General features: G+C 37.6%; 1 protein-coding gene across 1 annotated transcript in view; it reads left to right on the forward strand.

The window, feature by feature from the left end:
• The window catches only part of LOC103727478 (C-type lectin domain family 6 member A-like), a 17799-nt gene extending 13843 nt beyond the window's left edge, over nucleotides 1-3956 (forward strand). Inside the window, exons 5-6 of the mRNA XM_008825341.3 lie at nucleotides 2078-2193; nucleotides 3105-3956. Of these exons, the coding sequence (XP_008823563.1) occupies nucleotides 2078-2193; nucleotides 3105-3249 (261 nt within the window). The 3' untranslated portion in view covers nucleotides 3250-3956. The remainder of the gene's footprint in view (nucleotides 1-2077; nucleotides 2194-3104) is intronic.
• Nucleotides 3957-19404: the final 15448 nt, after the last annotated feature.

Here is a 19404-nt window from a genome sequence, read left to right on the forward strand (position 1 = left end):
TCTAGCCAATCCATACCTCCTATTCTTATCAGACCATCCTCTGAAGGGGTTACCCAAAGTGCCAATAGGGAATAGGGACACAGACCACTCTGGCTTCTTCCATGCTGAACAAGGATGCAGAGTGAGGCAATTGGAGTACCCCTTCCATGGGTTTATCTAAAAGACTCCAAAATTGCATAACTCTTGTCTCTAAGGGGAAAAGAAAGTCCTTGAATCATGAATAGGAGATGTGAAGGAGAAGTAAAGGCAAGAGTAGTTAGCATTACAAGTTCTAGACAGGGAACCAGAAAAAAGCCAGAACAGGGCAAATTTCAAATGTTCATATCAGAGTCTATTGGGATTTCTTGATGAGGGTTTCCAAAAGCATTCCTCTATTGTGTTCCTCCTCATTTTTTCTTTCGTCTGCCAAAGCTGGACTTGAGAATGATGGACTCAGGATTTGTTTTCAGGCACTTTGACAGCTGTTCGAATGGCTAGAATCAGTGTCAGTTCCCTCTCAAAGGCTTCTAGATGGGGGAGAAAACAAATTTATCCATCATTTTAGAACAATAGTGGGTTATCTCCCTTAGCTACAAGTGGGCACTACAGTATTGCAGACCAAGATTTGAAGTCTTACATCTGAGCAGAACTTTCTGATTAGGAACAAAATTGTCAATGAGAAATAATTGTCTAAATAACATTTTATATGGACTTAAGCCTAATGTCTAAGAAGTGTAATCCCTTGAACTCTTAAAGGAATATACTGATCACTTTACATCACTTTAATCTTTGGTTATACTTTCCTTTTGGGTGTTTAAGACCATACAGTTGGCCCAAATAAACCAATTTGTTTTTACTCTTCAGGTAATTTGAGGATCTGTTCCTCAGAGGTCACATGGGCTTGGGAAGAGCCCCTGGCTCCTTTCTTTTACCAGTTCCATCTATGTAAAGATAAGTCAAAGGTCCTGCTTGACCATGTCTGGCTTCACTTGGAACCATGGAGGAGATGTTTCCTCTGAGTTGACCCTCCCTTTTGTAGACTGGACACTGGTTCAAGTCCATCTAATGGGGTCTCCATGTCCTCCCTGAACAGGAAGACAGGTGACTTACCACAGTTACAGGACATTTTGAGAGATGCTCCATTGTCAACTTAGTCAACCTTGGAGGGTAAGGAGCAAAAACCATCCTTTAAGTCCCTTTGACCAGATTACTATAGGCGTCAAAGTATGGTTGTCAAACATCCAATAAGGTTAGTTCCACCAGTCTGGTAGTTTTAATTACCACGTGCTGTGTAGCTAAAGCTTGGGTTAAAAAACCAAATATTCTCAGATAAACTTTGACTAGATATGTATTTTGTTCCTTAAACTAGTTGATTAAACTATGAGCTTTGACGTTTGAAGATTATGTGTATATTATTTTTTTCTCATCCTTTATGTATCATAACAAACCCACACAGACCTTCATCACTTACTTAGGCTTTCTCATTTTTTCTATTTTGGAAAATATCTCCATTTTCATATCCTTTTAACATCTTTTGCATTCTCCTTTTCTTTCTTTTTAAATAATTATGAGACACAATATCATTAACAAATTTTCCATCTGTCGTGAGAATTCTTTTCCTGGGGATACTAAGCAATGGTTATCCCATTTTAAGGTTCTAGTGTCAAGGCAATGTTTGATTAAAATTGTCCTGGGGAACCAATGAATTTACTGAGCTTACTTACAGAGATGACTGGGGGTTGCTGAGGTGTATGAGTGACCTGGGGGTACACACTCCCAGACACATAGAATTTACTTACCATCATAACCTCTGAATATATAAAACTCAAAAAATATTCAAAATATAAAAATAGCCTTATGGATTTTGGAGACAATCCCTTTTCTTGGTGAAAAATGAATGATGGTAATTCACAGGCTAAGACTGTCTTTCCCTTGTGACAATGCTGGTTTTGGCCTGTTTTTGGTTAGTGTGCCATTAAATGATCATTCCTTTCACTTGTGTGTTTTCTATTCCACATAGCTGTCAACGCTCTAAAGAATGCTCATTTTTGTTCAATATGTAAATTCCAAATCTACAACTCCTTTTTTTTCCACACAGAATTTCATCATCCAACAGCTGAATGAGTCACTTTCATACTTTCTGGGGCTCTCTGACCCACAAGGCAATGGCAAATGGCAATGGATCGATAATACACCTTTCAAGCAAAACGTCAAGTGAGTACAGTCCTAGACTGATGATCCTTGAGTACAGTCCTAGACTGATGATCCATGAGTACAGTCCTAGACTGATGATCCATGAGTACAGTCCTAGACTGATGATCCATGAGTACAGTCCTAGACTGATGATCCATGAGTACAGTCCTAGACTGATGATCCATGAGTACAGTCCTAGACTGATGATCCATGAGTACAGTCCTAGACTGATGATCCATGAGTACAGTCCTAGACTGATGATCCATGAGTACAGTCCTAGACTGATGATCCATGAGTACAGTCCTAGACTGATGATCCATGAGTACAGTCCTAGACTGATGATCCATGAGTACAGTCCTAGACTGCCATTGGGCCTTGTTTATATAAAAAATTTAGGGAAATTTTCTTAGCAGTTGTTATTAGTATTAACAATCATAACAGATTAAGCTCTTACTGAGTGCATGAATAATCTCCTCAAATTGCACAAAAACATCTATTTTAGAAACTCATCCTGTATATGAAATATTGAACAACTTGCTCAAGATAAAAAATTAATAAGATGAAAAACTAGATTGCCTGGAACTTGCTATGTAGACCAGGCTGGCCTTGAACACAGCTGCTGATAATTCTTCAACTAAGATTTTGGCCAGCTGCTCATTTCCAGAGTTCTGTGCTGGGGTTTTGTGTGCTTGAGTTTGCATGGGTCTTATGCATGCTGACATCATTGCTGTAGGTTCATGTGAGCAAGGTCCCAGGAGCCTGTAGGACTCTATTTCCATATGGTTATGCACCGACTCCTTGGCTCTTACAGTCTTTCTGCCCCCTCTTCTGCAATGGTCCCTGAGCGCTGGGTGAGTGGAACTAAACTCCAACTTTCAATCAGTTACTATGCACTCAGGAAGGAATTATTTCTACCTTTTGTTTCTCTTTAGGTTCTGGCACCCAAATGAGCCTAATTTTCCTGAAGAGAGATGTGGTTCAATAGTTTTCTGGAGCCCTGGAGGATGGGGTTGGAATGATGTTTTCTGTAATACTAATCGGAATTCAATATGTGAAATGAGTAAGATTTACTTATGAGTGAAATTTTATTCATTTGTACCTTTAAAATTTGGACCTAACATGAAGTGATAACTTCTTGAAATGTGACTATAATCATCTTTTTGAGTCTCCCTTTCCACTAGCAGTAGAACGAGTCCTTCCTCCCTTTGTTCTTTCTTTCACTAATTAGTCATGATTTCTTTTTTCATACGTCCACAGACATTTCTGTTTGCAGAGACTGTGCTATTTTTGTCTATTGGAAGGTTTATAAGGCATCACTGTAGGAAAATTATCCATTCTCAAAATGCCATGAAAAATCCCTTTGGTGACAGCTGTGGCTGGAACCGCAAACATCTAAAGCTCTGACAAAACTTTAGGCTGCATTTTAAGTGGTTTGTTCTCACGGCTGGCAACTTGGTATTGACTATTGCTAGGCACCAGCTCAGCTCCTCGCCACATGAAAATCTCCGTAAGGTGACTTATATGTGCTCACAACATGTTGGTCACCTTCCACCTGAGAGATGGGTCCAAAAGATCTAGTGAAAACTGCAGTGTTTTATAGGGTGGGTTCAGAAGTTGCACATCGGAACCTCTGCCTCTCACTGCTCAGATACTTCAAAGTGGGTATGAAGAGACTACCCCAAAGTGTGACTAAGAGAGGCGACAGTTTTGGGGGGTCCTCTTGGAAGCTGGTTATTCCAACAGGTTTTCTTTTTTTGGTCTTTTTGAGACAGGGTCACCCTGTGGCCCCAGCTGTCCTGGAACTCACTATGTAGACCAGGCTGGCCTTGAACTCACAGAGATCTACCTGCCTCTGCCTCCCAAGTCCTGGGATTAAAGGTGTGCGCCACGTCAGGCTCAACAGTTTTTTTAATAATTAAAGATTTTAAACTTTTTTTCAGAATTTCATATATGACTACTGAATTTTCATCACTGCACCAGTTTTGTTAAGATCCCAAAATGTGTGACAAGAAGAAATATAATTAAAAATTCTATGCTAAAATAATGGACTTCTGTTTATAAAAATACTATAAAGAAAATGAAAAAAATGAAGTAGGAGAAAATATTTCAAATACAGCTAACACAATACTAAGTTGTATAAACAACTGTCACAATCAGAAAAAGACAAAAATGGATAAAAGATTTGAACAAACACACCATAGAAGAATAATACATTCAACAAATATGAATTTTATAGAAATGTCACTTCATTTTTAATTTAAGAACTGTACATCAAGATTATAATACACTATATATCATTTTGCATGCATCTTTTTTGGTGTGTATATGTGTATACTTCTGTGTGCATATGAACATGTCTGTATTTGTGTATGGAGACCAGAGGTTGATGTTGGATGTCTTCCTGAATCTTTTCCACATTATTTTAAACCTTAGTTTTATTATTCCAAAAATTTATTTTTATTTTATGTTTATGGATGTTTTGCCTGCATATATATAAGTACTCCTGTGCTGTGCAATGCCCATAGAGGCCAGAAGAGGATGTCCGATCCTTTGGAACCAGAGTTACTGATGGTTGTTAGCTGCCATGTGGGTGCTGGGAGCTGAATCCAGGTCCTTGTAATCTCTGAGCAGTCTCTCCAGCCTGAATCTTAAATTACTAATATGTGGGACATTATGACATTCATGTAGCATCTCTCTCTCTCTCTCTCTCTCTCTCTCTCTCTCGCACGCACGCGCGCACGCACACACATGTTTATAACTGTTGGGCAATAAACTTTCTCTGAGAAAAGCCATAGAAAGCAGTGTTTTCCCAACTTTGTGTCTTGAAGTTTGACATAAATAATTCTCAGATCCACCCTTATCTAATGTAAACAATATGCCCCTTCTCTCAGGGTCCTCCCCATATCCAGGAGGGAGGACTGCTATACTGAGAGAGGAAGGATGCTGAAGCAGGCCTTCAAGAGTTTCTCAGCTAGTCTATTGGCCTTAGGCCATGTTCTTTTTGTCCAATCATATTTTGGTTGCTCCTCCTCTGTTGCTCCTTTCTAAACCTTGCACTAGACCTTCTGCAAAGCTGATTGATTGATTAGAACTTCAATGATGTGGAGAGGTTGGAATGTTGCAAGTTCACAAACAAATTATCTTAGGGCATCTTTACCACCCCCCTCCCTTAATAGCCATTTATTGTCCCCTTCTGTACATGACTCAGCATCTTTGTGATCATTAAGTAAATCCTTTGGAATGTATGAACAGACCTCTAGTTTTAAACCAACCAAAGGGCTAAGAACACTGTCAGATAATATTTGAAGCCTACAACAATTTCCTCACTTTGTTGTAACCTGCCTACCTAAAGTTTCCACCAATGTATTGAAAAGGAACCTTGATTTATGACTTTCTTTGTCCTATTACTATAAAACTTCATTAAACTGTTACAAAGTTGGAACATGGAATTTGGGGTAACTTAAATTTGTGTTTCTGGGCCATGGTTACTCATATTTGGCTATAAAATAAACTCTTATCACCTTTGAGGTAAGAGTTGTATCTTTGTGATGATGGGGTTTATAGCTACCAATCTGAGGATTTGATTAAATTGCTCTGATGCCTCACAAAACTCAGGGAAATACTTAGGGTTATTAGCTTGTTATAAAGAATATTACAAATACGAATTATACAGATGAAGCTATAACTAAAGAGATTATATCATTTGTGGGAAAATGAGTGCAAGTGGAGATTATTATGTTAAGCAAAATAAGCCAGATCCAGAAAGACAAATGCTTCATGTCTGCTTTCATATACAGAATCTAGACATTTTAAAAGACATGAAGAGAAGTGGATTATTTGGGGGAAAGAAGAGGACCAATCAAGGGATAGAAGAGAGGAAAGAGAAGGTAATGAGGAGACCATGATCAAAGAATATTATGTACATCACATCATATACAATTATTTTGTATACTTAATAAATGCCATAAACAATGAAAATAATGAAATAAAGAAAAATTTCTTATTTGATATAAAATCTCAATAAAAAATGAAGAAAAAAGACACTGCTGTGGCTTTTGTATGTGCTGGTATTCACAAAACTTCAAAAATTCTCTTAAGAGCCATAGGATTTTTATTTATTTTTATTTTTAGCAATCATAAAAGGTATACAGACAGCCAGTGTTTCAACAAGTTTCATTATTTAACTACTAATTTTCCTGGTGCTGAGGAAACAGAGATGCACCTTATACAGTCCCTGCTCTGGCTGTAGCTTCCACACTTTAACATGGATATTGTGAACAAAAAAATACCGTAGGCAAATACAAGCTAGCTCTGAGATGGCAAAGGTTTCTTTCCTAGGAATGAGTATAGAGAAAAACAAGGTATGTAGAAGAATCGGGGAAAATTGGTGGACTTTAATCTTAAAATACATTAGAGAGAACAAATATGGAATAACATGTTGATCTGTGAGAGGGTTGTGTTCAGGGGATTTTAGAACAATTTATTGTCCTAGCCTGACTATGAGCATCAGAAGTTTTCTTAGCTCTCTAACCATCTTCCTCTTTTCTAGTGACTCATCAAGGTCATACACAGTGGAAAGGATGAAAACAGATTTCCTAATCTGTCTTGAAATATAATCTTGCTGAAAAGTACCATAATGTCACGAGTAATCAAGCTTCCTGTTCTAGTGTTTAGTTTCCTATTTATCTTGATCTCCTTTCTGAATTCCAAGTCCTGCTGCTAAATTTGGAGATCTTAAGCATTTCAAACTAAATATGAAGAAATGACACTGCATTTAAAAAGTTTATTATTTTTATTTTATATGTACATGCGTATTACCTGCATGTAGGTAAGTACACCCATGTCATGCAATGCCCGCGGAGCTCAGAAGAGGCTGTCGGATCCCCTGGGACTGGAGTTACAGACAGTTGTTAGCTGCCATGTGGGTGCTGGGATTTGAACCTGGATATTCTACAAGAACAACCAGTGTTCTTAACCGCTGAGCCATCTCTCCACACTGCATTTTTGACAACAAAACCACATCACTTTTTCCTCTTTACTTCCTGGTCTAAAGCATTGTCAAGACATTTTAAAAAATGTTTAAAGAGTAAGGCCTGATGCTTCAGCCTATAGTCTCAAGCTCAGCCGTTTCCTGAGGTTGAAGTAGGAAGATGACAAGTTCATTTGGTCTGGGCTATAGAGCAAAATGAGATTTTGTACCTTTCCCCATTTCTATTATTGTTGAAGAGCTAGCTTTATTCCTTTGTGGTCAGATAAAATGCAGGATGTTATTTCAATTGTCCTGTATTTGTGGAGGCTTGTTTTGTGTCCTAATACGTGATCAGTCTTGGAGAAAGTTCCATGGGATGCAGGAAAGTGTATTCTTTATGGTTTGAGTGACATATTCTGTAAAATGTCTGTTAGGTTCACTTGATTTAAGATGCCGTAACTCTGGGGTTTCTCATTTAGTTTTTGTCAGGATGACCTGTCTGTCGGTGAAAGTGGGTTATTGAGGTCACCCACTATCACTGTGTTGGGGTAAGTCGGTGGTTGTAGATCCAATAGTGTTTCTTTTATGAAGTTGAGTGTCTCAGTGTTGGTACATAAATGTTTAAGATACCTTTCATGGATTTTTCTTTTAATGAGTATGAAATGTCCTTCCTTACTGCTTCTAACTAGTTGTAGTTTGAAGTCAATTTCCCTAGATATTAGGATAGTTATGCCTGCTTGTTTTTTATTTCCATTTCTTTGGAATACCTTTCTCCATCACTGATGGTGAAGTGTTTTTCTTGGAGTCAATGAATTGATGGATCCTGTTTTCTGATCCAATTAGTCTCTGTCTTTTTATTGGAGAATTAATGGCTGTTAATATTGAGGGTTATTGATCCCCTCCATCTCAGCTCTCAGCCCAGCCTGACTCGCCTGTGATTCCCCACTCCCCAGACTTGGGACTTGGAACTACTTCCCTGAGACTTCCTAGCACACTGCCATCTGAGCTCTCTTTACCCCAGACCTGCAAACTCTCACTCTAACCTACTAGCCAACTTGATCATTTAGCAGCTCCATCACAACCTGCTGATCTAGGACCCTGTGCAGTCAATCTTGAAATCACAACTGAAAAGTTGTACTTATCTCTACCTGAACTGAGACCACTTCTTTCATCCAAATTGTACATCAACATAAAATGGCCCCCAAACTGAACATCAAGCACTACTCAGCTGGGCCATAAACTGACAAGCTAGGAAGCATCAAACAAGATACAAACAAACATTCAACAAGGATGAGATCACTTACTCATAACAAGACACACCACCAAATAAGTCCAGATGCCTGGGCCTCAGCAAAAAACCCAAACATGAATAACCAAGAGTGTATGGCTAATACAGAAATGAACAATCCCATTATGTTTCCTGAGAATGACAATCAAGTGGTTGCACAAAACAATGATTTCAAAATAGCAATTATAAATGTGTTCACAGAATCCAAAGAAGATATGAATAAAAAAACTGAATGAAAACCGTGAAAATGCAAACAGTTGAATGAAATAACTAAAACAATTCCAAACATGAAACTAGAATTCAATACAGACATAGACTCTCAGAAGAAAAGCAAATCTGAAATTAAACTGAAATAAAAAACTCAGGAATTCAAACAAAAAGCTTAGCAGAAAGAAGCAGAGAGGAACTGGAAGAAATGGAACAGAGAATATTAGATCTTGAAGACAAGCTTGGGGAAATGGATCACTCAATCAAAGAAACTGCCAAATCTGAAATAAGTCAGGATGGGGCTGGAGAGATGGTTCAGTAGTTAAGAGCACTGGATGCTCTTGCAGAGGACCCAGGTTTGAGTTCCAACACTCATATGGTGGGTAATAACCATCCATAACTCCAGTTCCAGGGGAATCCAATGCCCTTCTCTGACCTCCATGAGCATTGTACTACACAGGTGCAAAACACACACGCAGGCAATACACTTATACACATAAAATAAAAATAATAAATAAAATATGAAAAAATAAAACAAGCCAGGAACAAAATATGCAAGACCTGTAGGACACCATAAAAAGATCAAACCTGGGGCTGGAGAGAAGGCTCAGCAGTTAAGAACACTGACTGTTCTTGCAGAAGACCAGGGTTTGAATCCCAGCACCCACATGGCAGCTAACAACTGTTTGTAACTCCAGTTCAGGGGGATCCAACAGCCTCTTCTGTCCTCCGTGGGCACTTACCTACATGCAGGCATAACACTTATACACATAAAATAAAAATAAAATAATAAAAAATCAAACCTATGGATCATAGCCATGGAAGGAGAAAAAAAAACCTTAGATCAAAGGCACAGAGAATATTTTTAAATTATTTTTATTTTATGTGTATGAGTGTATTGCCCTCATGTATGTAAGTGCATCTGTATTGTGCAATGCCTGTGGAGATCAGAAGAGAGCGTCGGATCCCCTGGAACTGAAGTTCCGCCATGTGGTTGCTGGGAACTGAACCCAGGTCCTCTGTAAGAGCACTCAGTGCTCTTAACTGCTGAACCATTTCTCCAGCCCCACAGAAAATATTTTTAAATAAAATCATAGGAGAAAAAATTCTGAATTTAGGGAAAGAAATGCCTGTAAAGGTAAAAGAGGTATAGTGAACACCAAGTAGGCAGGACCAGAAAAGAAAACTTTTCACATCATATAGTCATCAAAACACTAGACATACAGAACAAAGAAAAGATATTGAAAACTGTGAGAGAGAAAAATCAAGTCACATATAAATGCAGGCCCATAAGAAAAATACCTGACTTTTCAATGGAGCCTATGAAAGTCAAAAGGACATGGACCAATGTCATACAAACCATGAAAGAACACAGATTTGAGCCCAGATTTCTTACCCAGCAAAACTATCAGTTGTAATTAAAGGAAAAAGAAAAACCTTCCATGATAAAAGCAGATTTAAATAATTTATGTCCACAAAACTAGCTGTACAGCCAGGCGTGGTGGTGCATGTCTTTAATCCCAGCCCTTGGGAGGCAGAGGCAGGCAGATCTCTGTATAGTGAGTTCCAGGACAGCTGGGGCTACAGGGAAAAAAACTAGCTCTACAGAGAATATTTGATGGAATGTTTTTCTCAAAAGAGATGGTTAAATGCTCTCAAAAGGGCACAAAGAATTAATGAATTACTCTAAAAAAGTCAAACAAGAAGTCCAAGGAAAAAGCACTACAACACCAACATAACAGGAATTAACAAACATTGGTCAACAATAACCCTCAATATTAATATTCTCAACTCCCCAGTAAAAAGACAGACTAATTGATTGGATTAAAAAACAGGATCCATCAATTTGTGGTACCCAAGAAATGCACCTCATCAACAATGATTGATACCACCTTAGGATAAAAGGATGGAAAGATTATTCCAAGCAAATATAACCAAGAGACAAGCAGGTCTAATATCCAAAAAATTAGACTTCAAACTACAATTAGTCAGGAGGATAGGGAGGGTCACGTCATACTCATTAAAGGAAAAATCCACCAAGAAGAAATTGCAATCCTAAACATACAGGCACCTCACATAGGGGTATCCAATTTCATTTAAAATTTTTTGTTAGCGCTAAAATCTCACTTTGACTCCAACACAGTGATAGTGGGTGACCTCAGTACCCCACTGTCACCAATAGGTCAACCAGACAAAAACTAAACAGAGAAACTCTGGAGTTAAATGACACTATAAATCAAATGGACTTTACAGAGATCTACAGAACATTCCATCCAAACATCAAAGAATATACTTTCTTCTCAGCAGCCCATAGAACTTTCTCCAAAGTTGACCTTATATTATGGCCCGAAGCAAGCCTCCACAAATTTACAAAAAATAAAATATCATCTTGTATCATATCCAACGACAAAGGAATAAAGCTAGATCTCAATGATAATAAAAATGGGGAAAAGTACACAAGTTCATGGAAGCTAAACTAATTGAAAATTGGATCACAGGAGAAATCAAGAAGGAAATAAAAAAATTCCTGGAACTGAATGAAAGTGAAAGTACCAACACATACCAAAACAATGAGACACAATGAAGGCAGTCGTAAGAGGAAAATTTATAGCATTTGGTGCCTAAACCAGAAAATTAGAAACATCTCATATAAATAAATTAATGATGACCTGAAAGACTTGGAAAACCAAGAACAAGTAACACCTAGAAAGAGTAGATTGGAAGAGATAAATAAAATCAAGCCTGAAATTAATGAAATAGAAATGAAGACTATACAAAGAATCAATGAAATGAAGAGTAGGTTCTTTGAAAAGATGGGAAAGATTGACAAACCATTAACCAAATTAATCAAAAGAAAGAGAGGACCCCAAAAAACAAACTCAGAGATGAAAAGGGAAACCTTACAATAGATCAGAGGAAATTCAGAGAATCATTAAGGACCCACTTTAAAATACATATTCCAATAAACTAGAATTTGTTTTTTTGTCTTTTTGAGACAGGGTCTCCCTGTCTCCCCAGCTGTCCTGGAAACTCACTATGTAGACCAGGCTGGCCTCAAACTCACAAAGATCTGCCTGCCTCTGCCTCCCGAGTGCTGAAAATTTTAAAGAAATGAGTAGCTTTCTAAATATGTATGACCTACCAAAATTAAATAAAAATGGCATAAATAATCTAAACAGATCCTTAAAAACCAATGTGATACATTGCTTTAAAATCTCCCAACTAAAAAGATCCCAGAACCAAATGGACACAACACAGAATTCTACCAAACCTTCAAAGAAGAACTATTACCAATACTCCTCAAATGATTCTGTACAATAAAAATGAAGGAACACTCCCAAACTCCTTCTATGAAGTCAGTATTACTTTAATACCCTAACCAGCAAATATCCAACAAAAAAGATTATATATTGTTTTAGTTACCTTTCTGTTGCTATGATAAAAACACTGACCAAATCATCTTATAGAAGGAATGGTTTATTTGAGCTTACGGTTCTAGAGGAATCACAGTCCATCATGGCAGGGAGGCATGGTGGCAAGAGGTGGCCAGAGCAGAAAGAAGAGCAGCTCACATCTTCAAACAGGCACAGGAAGCAGAGAGCGACTGAAAATCCAGCAAAGCTTAAGAACTCTCAAAGCCCATCCCCAGTGACACACTTCATCCAGCAAAGCAGCATCTCTGAAAACCTCTCAAAACAGTGCCACCATTTGAGGACAAACTATTCAAATATATGGAGCCTGTAAGGGACATTCTCATTCAAACCACCACATAGATCAGTCTATCTGATGAATGTAGATGCAAAAATTCTCAATAAAACACAAACTGAATGCAAGAATACATTAAAAAGATTATACACTATACTCAAGTTGACTTCATCTCAGAGATGCAGGATGATTCAACGTACACAAATCAGTAAATGTAATCCACAACACAAACAAACTCAAGTTCAGAAAACATATCATCTCATTAGATGCAAAAAAGACTTTTGACAAAAATCCAATGTCCATTAATGATAAAAATCATAGAGAACCTAGGCATACAGGGGGCATATCTCAACATAATAATCGCATTACACCACAAGTCCACAGTCAACATAATACTAAACGAAAAAAGAAAACCTGAAGGCACGCCCATTAATATCAGGGACAAGACAAGGATGTTCATTCCCTCCATTCCTGTTCAATATAGTACTTGAAGTCTTAACTGGAGTAACAACACAAATGACGGAAATAAAGGGAATAAATTGGAAAGAAGTCAAAGCATCTTTATTTGCAGATGATATGATTCAATGCATAAAGGATCCAAAAGACTCCACCAGAAACTCCTAGAGATGATAAATACATTCAGAAAAGTAGCAGGATACAAATTAACATCCCCCACCCCCAAATAGTAGCTTTCCTATACAGCAGAACAAAACATACCAAGAAACAAGTTTGGGAAATGATCCCATTCATGAGAGCCTCAAAATCCATGAAATACCTTGGAATAAATCTAACAAATGAAGTGAAAGATCTGTACAATAAAAACTTTAAGACACTGAAGAAATTGAAGATGCCATATGATGGAAAGACCTCCCATGTGCATGGACTGTGAAAATGGCTATCCTACCAAAAACAATCTACAAAGTCTATGTAATACCCATTAAAATTTCAAAACAACTCTTTGCAGAAATAGAAAAATAATCTTAAATTTCATATGAAAACACAAAAACCCAAGATAACCAATATAATCATGAATAATAAAAGAACTTCTAGAGGCATGATCATCCCTGATCTTGAATTACACTACAGAGCTGTAGTAATAAAAACAGCATGGCACTGACATAAAATAGACAAATGAATCAATAGAATAAAAATGAGGATCCAGACTTAAATCCACACATTTGAGTTTTGACAAAGGAGCTAACAATACACAATGGAGAAAAGACAGCTTGTTCAACAAATGGTGCTGGTCAAACTGGATAAGAGCATGTAGAAGAATGAAACTAGATCCCTATCTCTCACCATGCACAAAACTCAATTCTAAATGTTGCAAGAACCTCAACATAAGACCCAATACCATGAATCAGATAGAGGAGAAAACGGGATACATTTGAAGTTATAGGCATAGGGAAAGACTTTCTGAACGGAATTCCTATAACAGAAGCATTAGGTCCAACAATTGACAAATGGGACCACATGAAACTAAAAAGCTTCTGCACATCAAAGGACACCATCATCCAAGTGAAGAAGCAACCTGCAGAATGTGAAAAAATCACTACCTCTGACAGAGGATTAGTATCTAGAATATAAAAAGAACTAAAATAAAACATAAAAAAATCAAACAGCCCAATTAAAAAGTGGGGCAATGAGATGAGCAGGGAGGTCTCTTGACTGAAAATGATTTTAAAATGTTCAACATCTTTAGTCATAAGGGAAATGAAGGTCAAAACCACTTTGAGAATTCATTTTACTCCTTTTTGGCAAAGAGCCAAAAAACAATGACAAATGGTAAGGATGCGGAGAAAGAGGAGCTCATAAAAACTGCTGATGGCAGTGCAAACTGGTACAGCCACAATGGAAATCAGTGTGAAGATTCCTCAAAAAGCTTGAAATTGATCTATCATATGACCCAGACACACCACTCTTGGGCATATACCCCAAAGACTCTATACCCTACTACAGAAATACCTCTTCATTCATGTTCATTACTGCCCTTTTCATAATAGCCAAAAATTGGAAACAACCCAGATGTTCATCAAATGATAAATGGATAAATGAAGGTGTGATACATATATGCAATGGAATATTACTTAGCCCTTAAAAATGAAATTATGAAATTCACAGGTAAATTGATGGAACTGGAAACAATCATTCTGAGGTGGCCCAGACTCAGAAAGACAAAACCCGTTACATATTCTCTCATAGGGGATTTCTAGCTTTGAAATCTTAGATATGCATGTTTCAATTTGAAAATTCAGAGAGGTCAAAAAACCAATAAATGGCCATGGGTGGGTGGGAGGGAGATTCTTGGGAAGGGTGGTAGAATACAGTGGTATGAAAGAGAAGGGGAACATTAGACTAGGAAGTAAGGGTGAGGAATGGGAGAACAGGGTAGAAGAGGGAGTATAGGAAGGGATAAGTACAACTAAAGGCCTTTGGAAAGAGTCATATGGAAACCTGCCACTATAGAAGCTTCTTAAAGCATACACATACACATAATAAAAAGAGACTAAAAGAAGTTATCTTGTAACAAGGGGACATTGCACTTTGTAGATATAGACTAATAAAAGAGTGCTCAATATCAGGAATGGAGTGCCCCTCTAGAAACTGTTGACCACGGGTCCCACAGACCCTCAAACAATACTGACCATTGCCCCTGCCCTGCTCTCGGTTACCCATCAGAACTTGATGGTAAGACCCTATTGCTGAATATGCTACATACATGAGCTATAGAGCAAACAAGGAGAAATCAAGCTGGTGCTGGCTTTGGGGGCTCATCTCTACTAGCTAGAGTTCATAGTGCTGGAAGGTGCTATGCAAGCTACTGAAGGTAAAATATAATCATCAACCTTACCTTGCTGCGAGCTCTGTGAACAACAATAACAATGGCCTGGCAAGATATGCCCACTGGCTAAATTGTGCCACAAATATTATGGGAGCAACCAACCACTCTTTAATTGGGTTTAAGGTTCACTTCCTAGGATGGGACCCACAGCTGACATTGATATCTGGCTTAGGAATCTGAGGCTAGACAGGTCATAGGGAAGAGCCTAATACTAATTTTTCTGTTAGATAGTTATCACACTAAACTGACTCTTAATGATTTATTGCTATACCCATAGATTAATGCATCTCTTAAGTCTCATCAGAAAAGTTTCCTTATACAATAGATGGTGATTATCACAGGAACCCACAAGAGGCTACACAGTGCTTATCCCTGAATAGGACACCTATATCAAATTTATGCTCCCATGGCTCAGGGATCACTGCAGAAGAAGGGGCAGAAAGATAGTAAGAGCCAGAGGTGGTGTATGACCACAGGAAAGTTTTCCAGACAGTCATATGAACCCACAGCAACGGTGACAGCATGCACAAGTCCCATGCAAACTCCAACCAGAAAAAAACAGGCATAGACATGGGGAAGTGAGTAAGAAGCTCCAACCCCACCCAAGGAAATTGTGGCAACAGAGGGCTGCTGGAAGGGACAGAGCCAGTCTCTTTCAAGCACTGGACTCTTGGTAGGTTAACCAGGCTCCAGTGGATGCCCATACTGAAGGACATTTGGGGACAAAAATTAGACTCCATAGGCCTTTTTATGTTTATAATAGAGTATATTAAATTGGGTGGGGAGCAATAAGGTGAGGTAGTGATGGGAAAGTTGATCTAAATATCATCAAACTATATTGTATGAAAATCAAAAAAATTCAGTTAAAATATCAAAAAATATTGAGAGTTATTACTGATCAATGTTTATTGCTGTTATGTTGGTGGTGTATTGTCTTCTTAGACTGCTTTTCATTAGCTGTTCTGGAGTTGTTTATTCCTTATGACTTTTTGGGTGTGTTTAATCTTCTCTTTAGACTGAATTATTCCTTCTAGTATCCTCTGTGGAGTTGGGTTAGTGGACATAAATTCCTTAAACCTGTTTTATTACCATGGAACATTTATCTTTCTCCTTCAATTATGACTGATAATTTTGCTGGCTATAGTAGTCTGGACTGGCATCTTTGTTCTTTCATAACTTGTAGGACATTGTGCTAAGCCCTTCTGCCTTTCATAGTCTTAACTGAAAAACTTGGCTGTTGTTTTTATGGACCTGCCTTTAAATATGACTTGATCTCTCTCTTGTATCTTCCAATGTCTTTAATTTAATGTTTTGACTATTATGTGACAAGGAGACTTTCTTTTCTGGTTCTGTTTGGTGTTCTGTATATCTCTTGTGCCTTGATAGGTATCCCTTTCTTTAGATTTCATAAGTTTTCTTCTGTACTTTTTTTTTTGGTCTTTTTGAGAAGGGTCTCCTTGTAGCTCTAGCTGTCCTGGAAGACACTATGTAGACCAGGTTGGCCTTGAACTCACAGAGCTCCACCTGCCTCTGCCTCCCAAGTGCTGGGATTAAATGCATGCGCCACCATGCCCGGCTTCTTCTATACTTTGTTGAAAATATTTTCTGTGCTGTTGACCTTGGTTTTTCCCATATGCATGATTAGACAGTTTAGTCTTTTTATAGTGTCCCAGAGTTTCTATCCCAGAGTTTCTATCCCAGAGTTTCATGTGCAGTTTCTGGGTTATTTTAGAGCTAACATTTTTTGACAGAAGGATCCATTTCCTCTGCCTTGTCTTTAAGACCTGATAGTCTCTCTTCCACTTGATCTAATCCAATGGTGAGATTTTCTTCTAGCTTTTTGTTTGACTTCTTGAATTTTTCATTTTGAGTTTTCTTTCACTTTAATTTTTCTTCAGAGATTCTTTTTTTAAATTAAATTCCAATTTCATAGCTTGAATTGTTTTACTTATTTCATTCAATTTTTTGCAGCCTTCATTCAGTCTTTTGTTCATATCTTCTGAGTTCATTGAACATATTTATAATTGCTATAATTTTGAAACCATTGTCTCATGCATCAGATAGGATGCCATTCCTCAGGTAACATTATGACAGGCTGTTAATTTTGCGAGGAGGAAGATTGTCTTGTGTTTTTGTAATAGCACTTAGCTATCTGAAGTTACATCATTGGTGGTATTTCTTGGTGTGGATATCTGTTCTCACCTTTGTTGAATGGGTGTTTGGGTCTTTGCTGTTACTCCAACTTCTCAGGTTGTGGACCAGTTGAGTGGTGTTTGGTGTTCAACTTGGCCGTAGTCTGTGTGGATGTGTGAATGGGGTATCAGAAGTGACCTCAGGGTTTGGGTTGGACTTCAAGAGTTTGGCGTAGAGGGTGGGGTGCCTGCTAAACGAGATGACTGGTGGACTAGATCTGGGGGTTCCTACCTGTGGTTCTAGGTCAGAAATGGAGTCCTGGAGTGACCTGAAGGGCAGGGTTCTGCTAATCTAGAGCTGGCTGATTTCTTGCTATATTTCCACATACCAGAAAGAGGGGGTAAGATGGGGGAATAAGTGGAGAGGAAAGAGGGGAGATATAGAGTTCTAATGGTGCCAATTCCATTAGAAGGACCCATCTTAATGATTTCATCTACTTACCCTCTGAAGGCCCACCTCTAAATACTAATATAAGTGCTTGTGGTTTCAACAGAGAAATTTTAGAGAAACACAAATATTCATTCCTGAATAACACTGTAGGTGAAGCTAGGGACTTTGATGGTGTCTTTATCACAGAATCTTTCTTCCTTGCCTTAACAAGCTTGTTTTCTCTTACCTGAGAAGCTTTGGGAATTTAACAAATAGCTTCACTACCTCGTCCTCAGTTCTAAAACAAAGGTTTTTATTTCTCCCCATGCACTGTATATACAAAGTATATATTAAAAAGTGTTTACTCATTGTTTACATCATCTTTTGCCATCTTGGACACATCTCATTGAGCTCAAAGAACTTTCTAAGATATATTTTACCTTAAGAATATAACTACCTTTGAAAATGTAATATTCAAAAAAAAGAGAAATATGATAGGTTATTTACTAAATTTGTATGAGATGTTGATTTTTTAAAGCAAATAAAGCATATATTTCACAAGTCTCTTGTTTTCTATATATCATCCACAGCTATGACAATTCGAGATATAAATACATTCAATACCATTTATTATAGTGTAAAATTGAAAAAGATATAGATATAATAGGATATGTACATAATCTGTATGGAAAAACTCCACTGAAATAAAATAAAACTTTAAAGCTATAAACAGACGTCAAGCTTTTCCATGTCCCATATCAGAAGAAGTATTAATTTTAAGGTATACATTCATTTCAACTTTATAGATTCTCAGAACTTACTTTTCAGATATACAGACTGATACATACGGAAAGTAATACCGGTATAATGCTGAAGGAAACATATGCTTGAAAGTCTCATTCAGGATGAATTCTAAGCTTTCTATCCAAGGGTAGTGATCAAGACATAAAATTTTGATAAAAGTAGAGAAACAAAGCAGTAAAACTCACTGCACAACTCTAGTCAACTTCAGAAAAGACAAATAATAATTTAATACAGAAGCATCTAAAATGGTTTGAAATATTTGTATGTATGTTTTAAAAGAAAGATCTAATATTATCTCTACACATTTCACAAAAAGTCTACATTGATCACAGACCTAAATGCAAAACAAAAAATTTTAACTTCTGCCGGGCGTGGTGGCGCACGACTTTAATCCCAGCACTCGGGAGGCAGAGGCAGGCAGATCTCTGTGAGTTCGAGGCCAGCCTGGTCTACATAATGAGTTCCAGGACAGCTGGGGCTACAGGGAGACCCTATCTCAAAGAGACAAAAAAAATTTTTTTTAACTTCTAAACTGAAGTACAGTATAACAATTGAGGTAGGCATCAGTTTGGTTAAGTTTTAGGTACAATACCAGAAACACAATGAACAAAAGGAAAAATTAATAGGTTGGATTTTAATACAGTTAAAAGCATCTGCTCTGAAAAACACAGTGATGGCAAATAAAAGGAAAAACGAGAGACTGAGAGAGATGCATTTGTAAAGCACGTTTAATAATAATTGGCCTGAATTCACACTATACAAAGGAAAGTAATCAAACAGCCAATTTCATAAATGGACAAAAGATATGAACAAGATATACTATCAAAGGCTATGTACAGATGGTTAGTAAACATA

This window comes from Nannospalax galili, unplaced genomic scaffold (genome assembly GCF_000622305.1).
Source record: "Nannospalax galili isolate Female #2095 unplaced genomic scaffold, S.galili_v1.0 scaffold589, whole genome shotgun sequence".
Classification (NCBI taxonomy): domain Eukaryota; kingdom Metazoa; phylum Chordata; class Mammalia; order Rodentia; family Spalacidae; genus Nannospalax; species Nannospalax galili.